The 17991-nt window shown below is 42.3% G+C and overlaps 1 protein-coding gene across 1 annotated transcript in view; it reads right to left on the reverse strand.

The window, feature by feature from the left end:
- Positions 1-17991, reverse strand: part of CMIP (c-Maf inducing protein) — a 130535-nt gene that overhangs the window by 37861 nt on the left and 74683 nt on the right. Inside the window, exon 3 of the mRNA XM_051629498.1 lies at positions 14714-14764. Coding sequence (XP_051485458.1) covers positions 14714-14764 — 51 coding nt within the window. The remainder of the gene's footprint in view (positions 1-14713; positions 14765-17991) is intronic.

The following is a 17991-nucleotide window of genomic DNA, read 5'->3' on the forward strand; positions in this document are numbered from 1 at the left end:
AAGAGAAAAGACAGCAGGTGCTGTGCTCCCTGCTATGCAAAGGAGACCTACAAAAGCTGCTACTCAGCCCAGACAGTGACTCAAAGGGGACAGCTACCCTTGCAGACACACCGAGCCTGCTGCAAGCAGAAAAAAAATCAAACTTATCAGTCTCTGCTTCACGTTTTCAGCACAAAGGGTTGTGCTGCACTGATACACTGAGCTGTAATCTGCAAGAGACGTTACAGAAATCTTGAATGATGGTGGGAAAACAGCAGAAAATAAATAAATAAGTAGAGAAGCCATCCCCAAGAGGGTTGAACTCTGCTATCCTGAACCTTTGCCCATGGTTATGCTGCTGTTTTTCTCAGCAGAATGCTTTTCACTGCTGAGCGCCTTGCTGAAAGCCTCAATTAAAGCCTGAAACCTATCAGTCGGTCACAGAGGCCATTTGCTGTGTCTCAGCAAGCACTTAGCCAGCACCGAGCCATCTGCTCTGTCCTACCTGCGCTGACACCAGGGCGGGGAGAAACAATCACTCACGAGCTTAAAAGCAAAGCTGCCTGGTAGACACGTATCGGAGAACAGGTATGTCAACATGTGTGAGGAGCTCGTTCCCCCTGGATGTAAGTGTAAAAAATGCCTTCAGTTGCTGAAAATATTCACACAACATTCACCATTAATAGCGTGCATAAGAAAAATACTGGGGCAGGAATACAGTTCCACTGGGATTTCCCTAAAAGCAGCAGCTCCTGCGACAATTTATGTGAGTGAAAATAACCCATGCCAACTTGGAATTTGACCCTCCTAGTTACTGACCAGTCAGAACCACACTGCTAGCTTCATTCCAAGATCTTGCTATGCTGACTTTAAAAGCAAAACCACTGAATTTAATAAGTACACAGAAGAAGTAGTGTGGGGAATAAGTGACACTGACAGGGCATCCTTCATTCTCAAATCACTCTCATTAATTAAGTCTTGCAGAAACCCAAGGACCTCAGTCTCAATCCTCTTTTAGATCAGGAGGAGGAACTGAAGTCCACATGTGAAAAATTACTTTTCCAGCATTATTAAGCAAGCAAATGTGACAGAAATCTGTAAGCAGTGGGTTTTGCCACTAGTGCTCAAAAGCTCCTGAACACTGCTGTCAACAGAAAGGGAACTTTTAGCTTTAAGGAACATCTTCGTTTTGTCTATCCCATAGTGGCCTCATCTTACAGCCCTTGCTCATACACCACTTCCTTTGACAAGAACGGCAATACTGATGTAGTTGACATCCAAGAAAAATGGACTCTAATGCACAAAATTGTAAGGCATGGAACAACTGCCTTTTTCAGTCCTAGCAACACCTTTCACGACAGGAACATCTTAGAAAAGCCAGCACACCTGATCCAAAAAGGGCAATATTAAGTTAGCCTTCTTGAGGACCAAATTTCATCCCTGCTTTGCTACCAATGGCCAGGAAACATTCTGTACTCTTGGAAATCTGACTTCCCAACAAAAAATACTATCTTCATCACATTTAAAAAAAAAAAAATTAATCACCCTAATCCAGAATAGCCTGTTAAATTCTAGCTCTCTGCTCTTCAGCCCTTTACCATGCAACAGCACACAACTAATCACTTCTTTACTGGAGGAGCAAGAGCTACTGCAAGAACGTATGCAGACATTGAGGGCTGTGTGTGCCAGCAATTGTTTATTTCTTGCTGAGCAACGAGGGCAGTTCCAGCAAAAGGGAAAAGGTCAACCTCCCGCACAGAGGTCCTCCCCAGCTCATTGCGGGGATGGCTGAGCTGAGCTAGTGTTACACTTGAATGTTAGCAGCCCTCGCGTAAAATGGAGGTGCCTCTTGCTAGGCACAAAAGTACAGAGAAAAAAACCAAACAACAAAAACCCAGCAGACACCGGAACAGTCTTCTGCACTGCCATAGAGAACATTTTGTTAAAACACTGCATAATAATGAAACAGGAAGAGTTGCTTGTGGTCTTCAGCACACATGCTTGGCTGGTCCTACAAAGCACAGGACCTATACTATGCATTCTTGAGCACCACCTGCTGGCATTTTGTCCATTAACTCACTACCTTCATGAAAACAAAGAAAGCATGGCATCCCCAGAACTTCATCCAGACTCTTCCAAACTGGGGACTTCAGACTGCTCATGCTGCAAACTCTTCTGACCTTCTGAAGGTTTTACACAGAAACACTGATGTTCCGCTCTCTAAAAAAGCTGCAAAACAGCAGCAGCAAACCTTCACACTTTACCATGTTTTCAGGTCAAGGCGTTTTCTGCATTTTTCATTTTGTTCAGTGCTAAATGATTAAGTGAACCATCTTCTCTGCTTTGGTTGCTTCTCTGAATGCAATCACCTTGGTCAAGGCTCACTTGCCCACAAGCTCCCTGCCACAGGCCCAAGAACTGGCGGGAAACATCATAAGCTAGACACTTCCTGATTCTCACTCAGATAAGACCCAAATAACACTTCACTTTTTGCCAATTCATGTAAAAAATACCCTGATGAAATTGCCATCATTTATTGCATGAATCTATGCCCTGAATCAATATATCAAGTGACATTTTCTACCTGAGCAGCTCACAGTCTTGATGATTAAAGACAAGGAGAATCAGAGCAAGAAAACCATGGTGATTTTCTTGAGGTCACACAGCAAGTCAAGACCAGAGCAGAACTGAGGTCTTCTGATTCTCAGCCCTCCATGCTAACTCCTAGATCATGACAACCCCAACTGAAAGCACCAACATGCACAGGGCTGTAGTAAGCAAACCGAATGCTGATATCCTGTTGGTCTGCTTTCCCATCTCTCCACACACCTCCCCCACTTTTTTCAGTCTACATTTGTTCACCAATTATTTTCCCACCAGTGTCTACCACCTTCCTCCAGGTCTCAGCTAATCCAGGCAAGAACCCCCAAACACTCAGTGCCGTTTCAAAGCCGACCAAGTTCAACGGGTTCAGCAAGTGGTGACGTGGGTTCAACTGTTACTAATGCATGAGCTGGAACAACTGCACAGACACTGCCCACAGGCACAGAATGTGTCCTTTGCTCAGACACCTCTGGGACAGTACCAGTGCAAAGTAAAAGAATGCTGAAATAAACAAAATTTTAAAAGGACGGAATGATGGATGAAACAGATTTCTGCTTGGGCCATGAGAAGTTGGTGTGGAAGCAGGGGCTGCCAAAGCAGCCTCCTCACTCACATCCCAGCATGACACTGGGCAGCTGCGACATTAATGCACTTGAAGAACTTGCTCCCGAAGCATATTATATATCTATCTCTCTATATATATAGATACATCCACCTCCTTTGCACACAGCTGTCACCTGACTGACCATCCTTCTACCCTTCGATGTGCTCAAGACGACTGCAAAGATATCCTTCAGCAACAGCAAGGGGATGAGAGGATGGGTAGGGAATTATATCCTATACGAAGGAAAAAAAGAAAGCTAAAAACACTGGGCAAGCAGGTCTTAAATTCACAGGCTTCACTGAAGACTAAACCTGCATGCAAATACAGCGTGTGTGCCTCCAAAAACTGAGAGCAACTATAAAATTGTGGCTTCCTTCTGGTCCCCAAAGGAGGGAAGGAACAGGTCATCTTTGGTATAACTTCCCACTACCAACCAGAAAAACTGGGCTTTGTTTTTGCTGGTGTCTTGCCTTTCTCTCACCTCCCTGCACGCAGCCCTTCAGTCACTAAGATGCAGGACCCAAAGTAAACCCAGCTCCACTTCAGCCATGCACTGGAGATGCTGTTTCCCCAGCTAGAAAAGGCAGAAGCCCAACCGTGGCTCCAGCTGCACTTTGCAGGGGCTAATGTGGTTACTATCGTAATCAGACCTGTCCACAGGGGAGACATTTTTTGGCACGGCCGACTTTGATGCATTCCCTGAAACCCTCCATCCCTGCTTCCATTTCCTTTTGGCAAACACTCCCATTCTTCAGGCCCCAGTTCCAGCACCAGCTTTACACTTCAGGTTGGCAAAACATCAGCTTTCATCCTGCATACAGCAACTGCTGTTCCGTGTTTTTGGTACCGGAGCCAAGCTGGGGTTTGTTTTTAATGTTGCTTTGGCTATGCGGAATTTCACTATGACTGCAGCCACGTTCCTAGCAGAAACACAAGCCCCTCCTTACTTGCAAAAAGCGTTGGTTAGAGACACAGCTGTGATCTTGGGTTGCAAATCCTACGGAACATCTCCACAAAAGAAGAAATATTTAAAAATACATCGTCCATGGGTGCTTGGTGTTGGTTTTTTGTCATGTTTTTTCTTAAAAAAAAGTCACACAACACCTTTACCTCTAGATCTTGGACGGGAAAAAAGAACTTTTAACAACTTCAATACAGCTGAACAACACAGTTGTCCTACATGTACAGGACAGATCTGCCCTAATTTCAGGCTGGTGGTATTTACAAACCCTCCTGAGTTGCTTTAAACTCTTACGCAGAATGTGTATGAAAACCTTCAAATAGAGGTTGCTGCACTCACACATTCTGGGCAAGGGCCAGACACCCTGCTTGATCTACAGCACTTTAACAGCCTCTGACTGATCATCAGAGGGATGGTTTCAAACATGTTTAGGCACAACCATCTCCTCCTCTTGCAAGACTCACTGCTGCCTGCTGCAGCATTTTTGGCCCTTTTCTCTGGAGCAGAAAATGGTCAACATGGACGCTGTCTGGACACTGGGATCTCAGTGTTCTGGCATAACCCACAGTTTCCGGAGGGGTGTGACTCTGACATTCTCCTGTATTTGAGATTGTGCAGTATAAGCTGGTGTCAGCAAAATTATGTTCCATAAAAAAAAAAAAAAGCACATTGTTAAACAAAAAGCAGGAATATGTGTCCCATATAGTCTCCACATTTTCCAGAACCTCCACTGGACTAACTGCATTGCAGTGCATGAGGGGGGAGGAATAGTACAAAATAACCTGTATCAGACACTGCATGACTGTGGATCTTAGCATGCATCAAACAGAAAGCAGAAGAGACAAAGCGTTGTGAAATTAACTGCCACCTAGATGCAGTCCTTGCTGTGTGCTTCCCTGTGCAAAGACCTACCATAATTGACTGCATTAGAGACTGCCTCTGCCACCAGGCTGAACTGATCCAGGCTCCTAATACCTTTATATTCACACGCTTTATATTCCACACATGATGGCTGTGTCTGTGGAGCTTAGTCCTTGACATCCACCAGCTCTCAGCCTGCAGTGGGAATAAATGACTTTGCCACTGCAGAAAAGAGATAGTGTGTAGGAAAAAAAAAAAAAAAGAAAAGAAAAAAAGAGCACTCACAATCTTATCGTCATTGCACTTTGCCCAGGTCTGCCAAAGAAAAAGCTGTGCACAAGGCCACGGTGGAGAGCAGCCAGGCAGCATACCTGCTGTGCAGAAACCCCAGCACTCTGACACTACACCCTTCACATCCCACTCAGGCACGAGAGAGTTGGTCATCACCGGGAAAACAGGACATTGCCTCATCTGCAAGGCTGCAAAACACATGCCAGTAATTTCAGGCACTCTGATTGGAAGAACCTGCCACCTGAGAAATTACCTCAAACTGGGATTAAGTGGCTACTAACACTATACATGGTAGTAACTGTTAACAAAAGATAATCTCTGAAAGAGAACCTATTCCCCTTGTTTTCTGGGAAATGCCAGTAAGCTTAGGTAGCACCGAGTAGCACACAAAGCAATCATTTTTTCCCCAGATATGCAAACTGGATTAAAAAGCCACGTCATCCCTTTTCCTTATTACTCTCCACTGCTAGGAGTGGGCACCCTCGGCTTTTCCTGTCCTCCTCCTCTCTCACCAGTCACCAAAACACCTTCCAAATGGACGTTTACCTGCCTGTTTCACTTGCTCCTCCTTGGCAAAGGTATTATTTGCTGAGCCTCTAGCACTTCAGCACTATAAATGCCTTTGAAATTGGCTTCTCTCCCTTGTGCACCTGCATCATCAATGTCGTCAGCAAGAGAGATGTGCACAGCTCGAGGAACATGTTTGTGTCAGAAAGCTGCTGCAGAGCCTTAGGGAAAGCACAGATGCTGGATAGTGATGTGATGCTTGCCAGCATCTTAAAAGGGACTTGGGAAAAGCAGGGTATTTCTGTCTTCAGATCACTGGGCTCTGGAGCTCTGAGCTTCTCAAAGGGAGATACCAAATTTTTGAGCAGCATTTGCATCTGAAACAGACCCATCACTTTGTTCCATGCTTTTATATCATATCATATCATATCATATCATATCGCACCACATCTGCACAAAATCCCAAACCTCCTGCAACCCTTTAGCCTGCCAAAATGCCACTGAATCTCTGCAATTTGCTTGTTTCCTTTCTCCTTTGTACAAATGTTGTGTGACTTGCAAGACTGAATCAAATCCCACAGCTTTCCTGATTGCAAGGCCACCTTCCTTGCAGCAGATCAGAGATGGGCTGATGGACCAAAAATGGACTCAAACCACTGCCCACCTCAACTCCAAGGACCAGCTGATGCAACTAAGTCACTCACAAAAACCCTGTTATCCTTAATGGATCCTGCCTCTGGTCACACAGCCTAATCTAGTATTCCCATCTTAAATACTAAAGAGCACTAGAGACCAGGCTATGGTAAAACGCTGTGATACAATGGCTTCTAAGTGAAGATGGGGCAATGAAGGGCATACTTTGTTTTCTAACTTTGAAACAATCACTATTCTGGAGAAAAAAGACAAAAGAAGTGAAACTGACAAGCTGAACATGTGACTTTTAGCAAGAGCCAGGGCAGAAGATACAGGCTGTGACACTTGCAACATACTGTTTCAGGCTTTTTTTGGGGATATTAGCAACAGTTCTAGAATCCTCTAGTATATTATGTATATTACGATGCACTCAACACACTAATGAGAAGAAATAAACTTAAGGACAAAACTGCAAGAAAGGGAAAAGAAATCTAAAACAACACCTAGATCCCCTTTGCTTCTTCAGGCTCACGTAGGTCTTCTGAAACAGAAAGTCCTCATGACATTTATAATGCAGAATTGGGCCCCAAGACAGAAGCTTAACAAGGCACTTGCATGTGTCAGCTCCCAGAGTTAGGCCTTCACACCCAATGCATCATGCAAGGAAGATAATTACACTCCTGGGAAAGACTACTAGTCTTGTCCTGTTTTTATAAGAGATCTCCTAAAAACAGATTTTTCTGCAGCTATGAACCTGAATGAGAGACCAATTTTGATGCAGCTCTATATTGTGACAACTATAGAGAAGGCATAATTTGGTGAAACTGCTGGTCACCGTGACCTGGAAGTCACGAATTGCACAGAATTATTCATAAGGTCAGCCCTGGAACAACGTGAAGCGCAACCTGCCAAGACAAAACCAAGGATCCCTCTTGGCCAGCAGTTCAGCATTCCTAAGAAGCATCATACTCCAGCAATTGTATTTACTCCTCTCCAGAGCAAGACCTAAGAACACAATAGCACACTGACCTGTTTATTCAGCTGTTTTTGACACCCCTCTATCTCCAGACCTAATATTAGTTTGAACAGGATAGCATCCAAGTCTAGAAGGGAAAATTTAGAGCTGGTCCTGACTTAGCTAAAGGAAGATAGAAAATAGCTACCTAGTTTCTACTCAGATTTCACCACCAGGCCACTAATTGGCTTGAGTTGTGTTGCCTTAAAAAAGCCTGTTTTGGCAATGCAGGAGACATCTATGGGTATAGAAACTGTGAGTGCATATGGCTAGATGAGGGCAGAGCAGCTCAGAGCAGCAGCTCATGTCCAGGCTGGCATCCCAGCATGCTGCCAAGAACCTCTTTGGGTGGGACAAAGTGCTGTGCTGACACAGATACGTAGCTCCCAGATTTCAAGTGATTCATGTTAAGCCAAGGCAGGGCACAGACAGCAATCAGCTGCTGCCGACGTACCTCATGGGATGATCTGCTCCAGTGTCCCCCAGATGGAGCGAGGTGTTTTCCTAATGCAAAGGCAGTGGAAGCTTAAAAAAAACCAAAACACTCTACCTGTTTCAGTTCTTAAAACACCACCAGTGCTTCATAAAAAAAATACAAAAAAAACTTTGTCAACATCTTGTCTGTTTTTCTTCATTTTCACTTCCCAAAGTGAGACCAAAGCCTTTCTGCTGAGACAGCACAGTTACCTCTAGTAAACTGAGACCTCAGAAAACAAGGCCAAAGTTTTTCAAGTGACTTTTGATAACAGATGGCCTAAGACTATCAAACTCATGTGGAAAAATGAGGGAACCAATGGATTTCGTGTGTTCATGAAGATGTCCAAAAAAACCCCCAACAAAACAACAACACCAAAACCAAACTACACCACCCTTTCCTCCTGAAAAGTAGTAGAGGAGAGAGAATACTTAACTACATAAAATAAATATTATGGAAATAAAAGGCTTTAAGTGTGACAAGATTTCTATGATGTTGCTCCGGAATCTACAATGAGGTTTTTCAGACTGTAGATCAGGTGGTATTACCAATCCCTGCATGAAGAACATGGGGATGTCATTGGACAGTCCCACATGAGAGACAGCTCAATTTCATATTACCTTTCAAATTCAAAAAAAAAAAAACCAAAAAAAACCCAACTTTGCAGTAAACATCAACCTAACCATGAGAGGGGCAGAAAGAACTGAAAAATGCCCCAAGATACACTTTTAGTCCCACTACACTCACCAGAAAGCTCTAACTGATACCAGCTTCTCTTTTTGGCAAGTCAGATACAGTAACACATGACCTGGACTATGCACCTGCTCCCTATGGAGTGTAAAGCCCAGTCTGAAACTTCATCAGGATGACTGAAGTCCTGAAGGAGAGAGGCTCTAGCTATCTTAAAAACCTGTTCATGGTCTCCCACAACTGGTGCATTCCACAGGAAGACTAAAACCACCAGCCAAAACCTCATGGCGTGCCTTTTATCCATCAAAGCAATAACCTTGCTCGTCCAAACCCCCTGTGCCATCAAAGCCCGTGATGCTTTCAAAGCCCTGAGGGTTTGAAAGACAAAACTTAATTCCACAGCTTAGGTTCCTCATCGATGTATTACTGACATATACAGACATGAAAGGAAAAAGAAAACAATACAAAGAAAAAAAAAAAACAGTTGTTTGTCTAATTGTATAATAATTATTTATTGTTTCACCTCAAAATAAAACAGGAACTTCTGTGTTCTGTAAAAACACCTCAGGCTTTCAGCTAAAGAAAGCAAAGAAACAGCCAAAACAATTACAGTTGCATGTGCTGTGTAACCACCAAAGAGAGGGTCTGAAGTTCAGGCACTTCCAAAGAACTGTGGAGCTCTTCAAACAGTATTTTCACTTTGCAGTACAGCACAGGGCTACTGAATTGTCAGTGTATCAAAGCTTTCTCTCTCAGATCATAAATTAGGTGATAAAATACAAACAACAGACATGGGCCCTTTTAACCATAACCAATATGATTTTTTTTTGATCTCATAGTTTTAAGGCATGATTTACTGAGATTTAAGACTATAAATTTACTTAATGTCATCATTTAAACTCTATATAAACCCCACTCCTGTATCAGCACTATTTTTAATCATTACCATGGTGACAAAACATAAAGGTGCTTTACACAAGGAAAGCTTTACCACATTTTGGAGACTAGTTTCTCACAACTTAATTTTTTGCAGTTTTAAAGCACAGAAAAATAACTCCATCTTTACTTTCACTGTTATGTTCAAAAAACTGATCTTGCATACAGGTATTGTATATTTGGTACTAGTGGACAAGGAACTCATGACCTGGATACTGTGAAGACCAGAGAGTGTATTATCATTCAGGTCAAGTTTGGCTTTATATGACAGTCAATCCCCTTGCAATTAATAGGGCTGCTTGTGCACGGAAGTATCTGTATGCCCTGAAGACACAGATACAGCAATCTGTAAGAAAACCAGGGAAGTATTAATCCAAAATTAAAGTTTTTTATGAAGGCTGACATTGCTCGTCTTAGCACTCAATGCAAAATATGTGTGAACCCCAAATGACAGCATTGTTCCAGTCTCCCAATCCATGGGAATCAAAACATGGTGTCTGTGTAGGAAAAGCATTTTAAAACCAAGATAAGGTGACTGTCAACTGCAAGTCAGTGGTGAGCAGGCACGCTGGGCTGCAGGAGCACAGGCAGCAGGATGAGGGAGGTGACTGCTACTTCTGCCCAGCACTTGGGAGACCACCCATCAATACTGTCTGGAGCTTCACAGCTTGGCTGTACAACTGCAAAATATGCCCTGCACTGAGAGAGGAAAAGGGCAGCGTGGGTTGGGAGAGGACCAGATGACATCCAAAGATACCTTCCAAGGTAAACAATCCTACAATTAACACATTTGCACCATCCATGCTAGCAGATGGGTAAAACACCTAAGAGCAAGCAGCACTACTCACTAGGAGACAGTTGAGGACTGGTTAATAATATCAGCAGGAAAGCCAAGGTATAGGCAAGCCCAAGATCCAGGTCAGAGGCACAGGAAGCTGAGTCTGAGTCATGCTTCATGCTCTCCTGTAGACCTAGGTCTGTTCTTTCCATATTGTGTCGATTCAGGACATTGTCCCAAAGGCTATCAACTGCCACGTTTCATTGCTGCATCATTCAGCTAACTAGAAAACACAAGCAACCCACATGCCACAATGCGGACAGTATTCAGAGTTTACTACCAAGCATGCTAAAAAAATGCAAGAGGTCCTGTGTACACCTTGAGCTGCATTCTCCCCAGCCCATGGACATCTATACCTGTACTCTGTATCACAAGAGAGAATCTAAAGACTCCCAGGAGAAAACCTCATTAATGTATTTTTTTAATTCATGTGCAACATGGTACTAAATTAGTCTTTTAATAACTAATATTTGAAGCATGTGGCATAGTGGGGTTCAATGTTTTGACAGAGAATGGTACCTCTATGTCCTTGGACTATACAAATACAAAGGAAGTCTTTAGACCAAAGATGACAAGATATAAACAAGCAATTAGATGGATGCTGTTTGGGAAAATGCCAAGGGTACATACTTGCTTTCATGTGTATCCCAAAATTACTAGTCACAGTACCACTCAAAGCCAAGCTAAGCTGAATTCTTGCCCTACAGAAGTGGTTGGCTACCACTGTATTTAGCCTAAATCCAGAAAGGGCAATGAACTGCATGTGTTACTCTCATATGTGTATTCACTGCAAGTGTTGTTATCTTTATTGATACACTGTTATGACTTATCAGCTTCCAAATACCAAAGATTACATATCATGGTTTCAATCCAGCCTCCTTGGTTGAAAGGAACATTCCTTACACAATGGATTAATGATTTGTTTATGTTTGAGGGTCTGGACAGTTGTTACCATGTTCTGTTTATTCTCTGGACAAAGATAGTTTGGTTTAGCTATAACCTGAAGGAAATCAAGATTTCTAAAAATAGACTGAGGTGACCAATAATCCTTTAGGAGTTGTGATACGCACTGATATCTAGATTAATAGAGGAATTATGAGTAACCCTTAGTGGGAGGGCTTTAAATGGAACACCCAGAAAAAATTACATCATAAGGAGCAGTCTGTCCCTACATCCATGCTCTGTTCAATGAGCACTGTATTGAAGGAGAAAGTCACATCTAAAAAGCTGTGTAAGCATCTTGACAGCTAGTTAGTTGGATGACACATAAAACCTCTTGGAACTGGATCTAAAACATGGATAATTATGTGTTTGGCTGTTTGGCTTTCTTTTATTTCTGTTTATCTGTAAGCATCTCTTTTATTATTCTGTGGTGCAGAAAGAAATTATTCTTGACTTTTATTTCAATGTTTGTCTCTAGAACAAAAATTATTTCCAGGGTGCTGGCTGGCAAATTGAATTCCCGCAGCATGGTAATCCCTAAAACTGCACCACATACAAGCTATCTCGCAGACCTTAGCACCTTCATACAAGACCAAAGGGCAACCAGTACGTGCCTGAAGCTAAAGAGCTTCCCCATGTATTTATCATAGCTATTCACCAGACCTAGCCATTTTCCAGGTAGCTCCAATTGGATGCAGCACAACTCCCAAGGCTTGAAGCACAGAAGGACACTGGCTGAGTATGAATCCAGTCCCACAATTAGAATTTAGGCATTCCTGTTTTAAGATCTAGAGGGAAATCCCTACTGCTGAAACCTCTCAGAATATCCATTTGCCATCTGTAAATGGGTTCCTCCAGCTTTATTTGGGCAGGGCAGAGGAAGTGAAGGTCTCCTGCTCCACCTATGTCTAGTGCCTAGAACAGCGGGGCTCCGGGTTCAGCTGAACCCCCTCAATGGTTCCACCACGCGACTACGAACAATAGCAAACTCAACTCTGTTGAATGCTTTCCCCAAAGTAGCTGCCTCAGCTATCTCCACCAGTTTGCATCTGTGTTCCACACACCCGCAGAAATGTTTTGACCTATTATTTGTAAGACCACTGGACAAATATATCACTCATCAGCACAACCACCCAATTATAATACAGCTGCGGCGATCTCTCTGCCAGCTGGTGCTTTGTGTAAATGACCCATTCCAGAAGAATAGGCTTCCTGGTTTTTTTGTGGGTTCCCTCACTACCTGCTTAATCATCAAACCATACAAATTATGGAGTGTGATGAACCTTGGCACCTGGCTCTTAAAGTCATAGGCTATGGTGCTAGTGAAGCGATAAACTTCATTAGGGTTGACCACATAATTGCACTCCTCCATTCTCTCTCTAGATACACCACTTGTCTCTCAGTTCTGTTGTGATTTTAATTAAACTTACCAAATATCAACCAAAGGGCAGAAAGTTACCAGGTGCTCTTCCTCTGAACTATTAAGCAACAAAACCTATCAAAACTATCTCCATTTTAGCAAAGAGGAATTTGTTGGCGTAAAGTACCTGGGCAGTGACTAACCCCTGTCACTGTTCTTATGGGAAAAAGCTACTTGTTATTCTTGGTGAAGAGAAGGTCTTTCAAATCAAGATAATGTTTCACTTGTTTTTCAGAAACTAACATCTTGGGGGTGGGGAGGGAAGTAAGGAAGCAATAATAAATTATACTTTGCAGCAAGTTAAATTACTCAGTTTTCCAAAACGAGAGGCTTCGTCAGAAGCACTGGAAAGTTTAAGAAATACTCCTTTAAAAACAACTCCCACAGAGCAAAGCTCCCTCTCCATGACTGAAAGGCATGTGAGCAGGCCAGGTCATTCTGTCTAGGTTTTTTGTTTTTTTTTTTCCATAACTTAATTGATGGGGTGGGTGGTGGGGGGAGCAGGTTGTAATCTTTACCTTACCTTCTTTTTTCAGAGTCACACCTCTGTCCCCCATTTTCCCCTCACTGCAGGAGCAGAGTGGGCACATGCCACCAGCTCATTAGTACCACAGATATCCAGGTTGGGGGTGAGGTAGAAAGAGAAATTCCATCATCATTTCTGTCCTTGCTTTCTCTGATCAAGCTTGCCTGCCAAAGCAGGAGGGAAAATAATGGCCACATGGATATACTGTCTCTGCATGCTTTAAGCTCTTTGTTATCCTCAGGAGTTGCAAAGAAAGCATGACTGGCAAGCATTTTGTTAATGACACTGTCAAGAGGCCAAAATCAAGTGCCACACCACAGCCCAGCCTTCTGCTGTCAGCTCTACTGTCCCACACTCGTTTAGGCAGCCAGGATAACAGGCTGGAGAATATGCCAGTGGTCTGGAAAAGGAGATCTCGACACTTGGCTCTTACTGATAAGAACCTGTATCTGCTCAGAATGTGATCCTGCCAGACGCTGATGGCTACACAAAGCACGCCTATACCATAGTTTTGCCACACAACTATTTTGCAACTGTCAAACAAACCTACAACGAAAACAGTCTGGTGGGAGGGACTTCCTTGTATTTTCACATGTGGTTGCTGTCAGCAGGCTGCAACCTTGATAAGCTACACAGCCAACCTGACTGACTGCACTGAAACCCTGCCAAAGACAAGCCATGAGCTGAAAAGCTACTGCTTGTGTTTCCCACCACAAACAAGAGAGGACAATCATATTCAGCATCTGGCCACAACCTGCTTCCAGCTGCATCAAAGATCCATACAGATTCCATCCTAAGGTCAGCAGCTATAGTTTTCGATAAGGAATGTGATGCTTTTGATAGACAGTTTTGTCACTGTGATTCACTTGCCCTATACAGGGCAATCAGTTCATTGTTCCCACTGAAAGTGAGAAAGGGCTCGAAACCTCTGAAATGGAAACTGCCTTTAAATCCAAATCATCCTAAAGCACATATTCAGACCAGTGCGTAACAGATTGATGCTACCTACAATAAACAACTCTAAAAGACACACTTTCTTCCCAGTTTCTCAGAAAACAAAGAAAAAAATACAAAGAAAACTCCCCAAGTTTTTTCCAGGAGTCTGGAGCATATGATTAGGCTGTACTCATTCTGTAACATATTACACCTCATAGTATAAAACCAAGACTTTCTAATCTCTGTACTGCTCAAATGAGAATTTACTGGCTATCTGCTTTTTGAAGCCAATCATATGTTGATCAAGCTGGACTATGTAACAAGTTAATTTGTCCACTTCATTCATTATATGAACAAGTTGAAACTGTACACATGTTCTGTTTTAGAGTGTCTGTAAGAAAAACACTTTATCCATTTAGGGCTCTAACAACGAAGCACTAGGGAATACTAGAAAGTATTCTTAGAGACAGACAAGGAAGACAGTGCAGAACTTACCTTCCACTGCAAAGAATGGAACCACTGATCCCTCAGGTAACTGTTTGCAGCCTGTAACAAATAAAAGTTACAAAAAGAATCATTAGTTTCTACTCCTGTTTCAGATCACCCAGACAAAACTAAGCAAGTGACCCACGTGTGCACTAAAACCAGTAGGGCTGCACTCATCCTGTTCTTCTGAGCCCTACGACCCTGGCTAACTTCCACCCCCCCTCCCCTCACATCAGACTGAGGGAAACTCTTATAGCTCAAAGCTACAGTTTTACATTATAACCAGTTTATTTTCACAGGGAGCAGTAATACGGAGACCTTGTTCCAAGTGTAAAACACTGCACCAAAGCCTTAGGAAACATTAGCCTTCCATGAAACGGTGTCCAACACAAAAGCTGTGGAAAATCCTTCCTGAATTCCATCAGGTTTTGGTCAGATTTTCAGTGTCCATAGGACATTTGCTTTTGCTATTATTAATCACTGGGAGCAGAGTAATAAGATGGGTTGACATTTTACTAGGAGGGGTGGGTTTTTTCCACACTCTAGTTTCCTTCTTGTCCTCTTCCTCAGCTGACCCCAAAGCAATTCAAATAGCATCTCTCAGCGATATGGTGACAGAGTGAAAAGGGTAACAGACACAGACATGCAGATACAAGCACAGACTGTTTGCAGCAATGCCATCAATGTTGCAATAATCACTCCCACCCATCACCCGTTTTTGTCTGTATGAAGCAGAGCTGCCAGAAATTCTCAGTGTGAAGGCAGGTTTGCAGCCAATGCAGGAAGAGTCCAACACTCCCAAAGGTCAAAAGGCTCGGTATCAAAAAATATAAAAGCATCTGCAGTGACGTCAGTATGCATGCCTTAACAAGGTGACATGAGTTTGAAATATTTGAGTGGGTAGAGATGCCCTTTGGCTTTTCCAAATCTATGTCATCGCTGCCAATGGGGAATTTTTACTTCCCATTCAAAACGTTTCACACAATCAGTGAAAATTACAAGATAGCCCATAAACCCAGGTTACAACAACAACAAAAAAAAAGTGAGGCTCTTCACCACCTAAAACCCACTTACTTCTTGCAAATTAAGGTATCCTTCAACAAATTGCCCTCCCCTGCAGCTTTTCAGGTAAGTATTCAAAATCCACAGGACAGAATGAACGTTATTTCCTGACACTGGTTCAGTTCACTGATAATGGCAAAAAATACCAGAAATAAAAATGTTGCATGGTTACCAAAACCATGTTTAAGCTCAAGGTCAGGTACTGATGTCTCGGAGACATAAATTTGGACTGATTTCTCTGAATTAAATTGAATAATACTCTTCTATATATGTATAACTTATTACTTATTTATACATTTTTGAGAATCAATTGCTCCCCTAGTAGATCTCTAGGCAATAAAGCAGAATGAATCTATCTTAAGTAACCCTGGTTGACCACAGAGATTATCAGAAACGAACTTTCCATTTCATAAAGAATGCTGACATTTCAGAATACAAATCTGCTACAAACAGAAACAAAACGCATAATTTCCTTTTATTTTTTTCCTTTGCATGCAATGAAAAACTGTAAAAAACATTTACAGTGTAGATGTTCAGGATATTTTGGTTTGCAAATATTTAAAGTTTCTCTTTGTTATGTATGCAGTATTTTATATATAATGTGTGCAGTATAACGTATAAGATAGACCTTTTACCTCTATATGTTGTATAAATGAAAAGCCTGAAGAACATTTTTAACATAATTTAAAAGGCATGAAGTAAATATACTTAGATATTTCTTCTTTTTCCAAACAAAACACTTTAAAACCCACCAGATTCCTTTGAAAGAATCCATTTTAAATGCAGCCTGTTTTCTTTGGTTCTAAAGGAGAAAACTGTTTCATGTATGGGAACAAAAAACCTTCATTTCAAATGCTAGCATCAAAGCCCTTTAAAAGAAAAAAAAGCAAAACTGAAAGTTTTTGTAGGCTTGAGCATGTATACTAAGCAATAGCACCAATAATACTGCAAGTTACACATCCATTACTTCCTTAAAAAATAAGTATGCAGATTGCATAGATAGGAGCTAAGTAAACTAAGATACTGTTATTTAAATTGATAAAATCCAAAATATTCTAGGAAAATGAAATACTTCTCTCAAACAGGCAAAATGTCAACCTGATTTAGCTCCTGGTCTGACCATTACATGAACCAAAAATGCACTGAAGTCTGAAGTAAGAACAAATGCAAAAGCCCTAAATGGGAACTGTTGAGAACTATCAACTACTCTCCTACTTTTGGGATGTCATTAAGTACAGATTGTAAGACCACCACAAATAATTAGAACATACTATATGTAGATAGACTGTGCAAATTGCTGGAGCCTTACATAAACTGGGTGACAGAAATGTTAATGAGGACAACAGCATCAGACAGAGGTAGAGGCACAAGTGGATTGCAGGTACTAGAGGAGAAAACAAACAAAGAATGCTATAAAAGGCAAAACCAAAATCAGCAGAGAAGAGACTTGCTTAACTTGACAGCAGCAATACACAAAAAGCAAAATTAGCAAAGTGACCAGCTTCCAAATGTAGGACCAAGCAGTGTTCATGTGTAGCATGAGCTATTGCAGAGGAGAAGTGATCAAGAAAACTTGAACCTGGATCTGAAACTAGAAACCCTCAGAGCTCAGGCTGTCATTCAACACCAGTTTCAAGAAAAAAGAAGACAAAGTGAACACAGAAGTGGAAAAACAAACCTTTCTGGAATCCCCACCCTTCTATTAATGACCAGGACTCAACAGTACGAGGAACTTAGAAAGTCAACGGTCATTTCACTGGCTTTCTTCCCAGTGTTCAACACAGATAGACTGAATATATTTAAGCCCACCACTGCTATCTGGAGGGAGCTGCCTGACACCAGCACTCCCCACTTCTCCCAGGCAGCAGAGGCTAATCCTTCAGTGCACCCTTCCGCCTGCCTGCCTGCAGCAGCTGCAAAACCACAGTGATGTGCAGGAAACACTGGGTCTTTCGCAGAAGACAAAGACGAACTTGCTCTTGCACAGCATCCCTTGCTCCTCCCCTCTGATTTTTCAGGCTTACACTGCGAAAGAGACTACAGGAAATATTTCTTATCAAAAGAACTGCATGCTTCAGAGCATGCCAGGATGACAGAGGAGCCATCCTGCTCTTGTCAGCACCCATCCAGACAGTTGCCCAGCCAATGGCCACCCCTGCACACAAACTTACTCAGCCATACACGGGGCATAACATTTCTGAAGTTTGGAGCAATGAGCATAAAGT

The sequence above is a fragment of the Apus apus genome, chromosome 11 (genome assembly GCF_020740795.1).
Source record: "Apus apus isolate bApuApu2 chromosome 11, bApuApu2.pri.cur, whole genome shotgun sequence".
Classification (NCBI taxonomy): Eukaryota; Metazoa; Chordata; class Aves; order Apodiformes; family Apodidae; genus Apus; species Apus apus.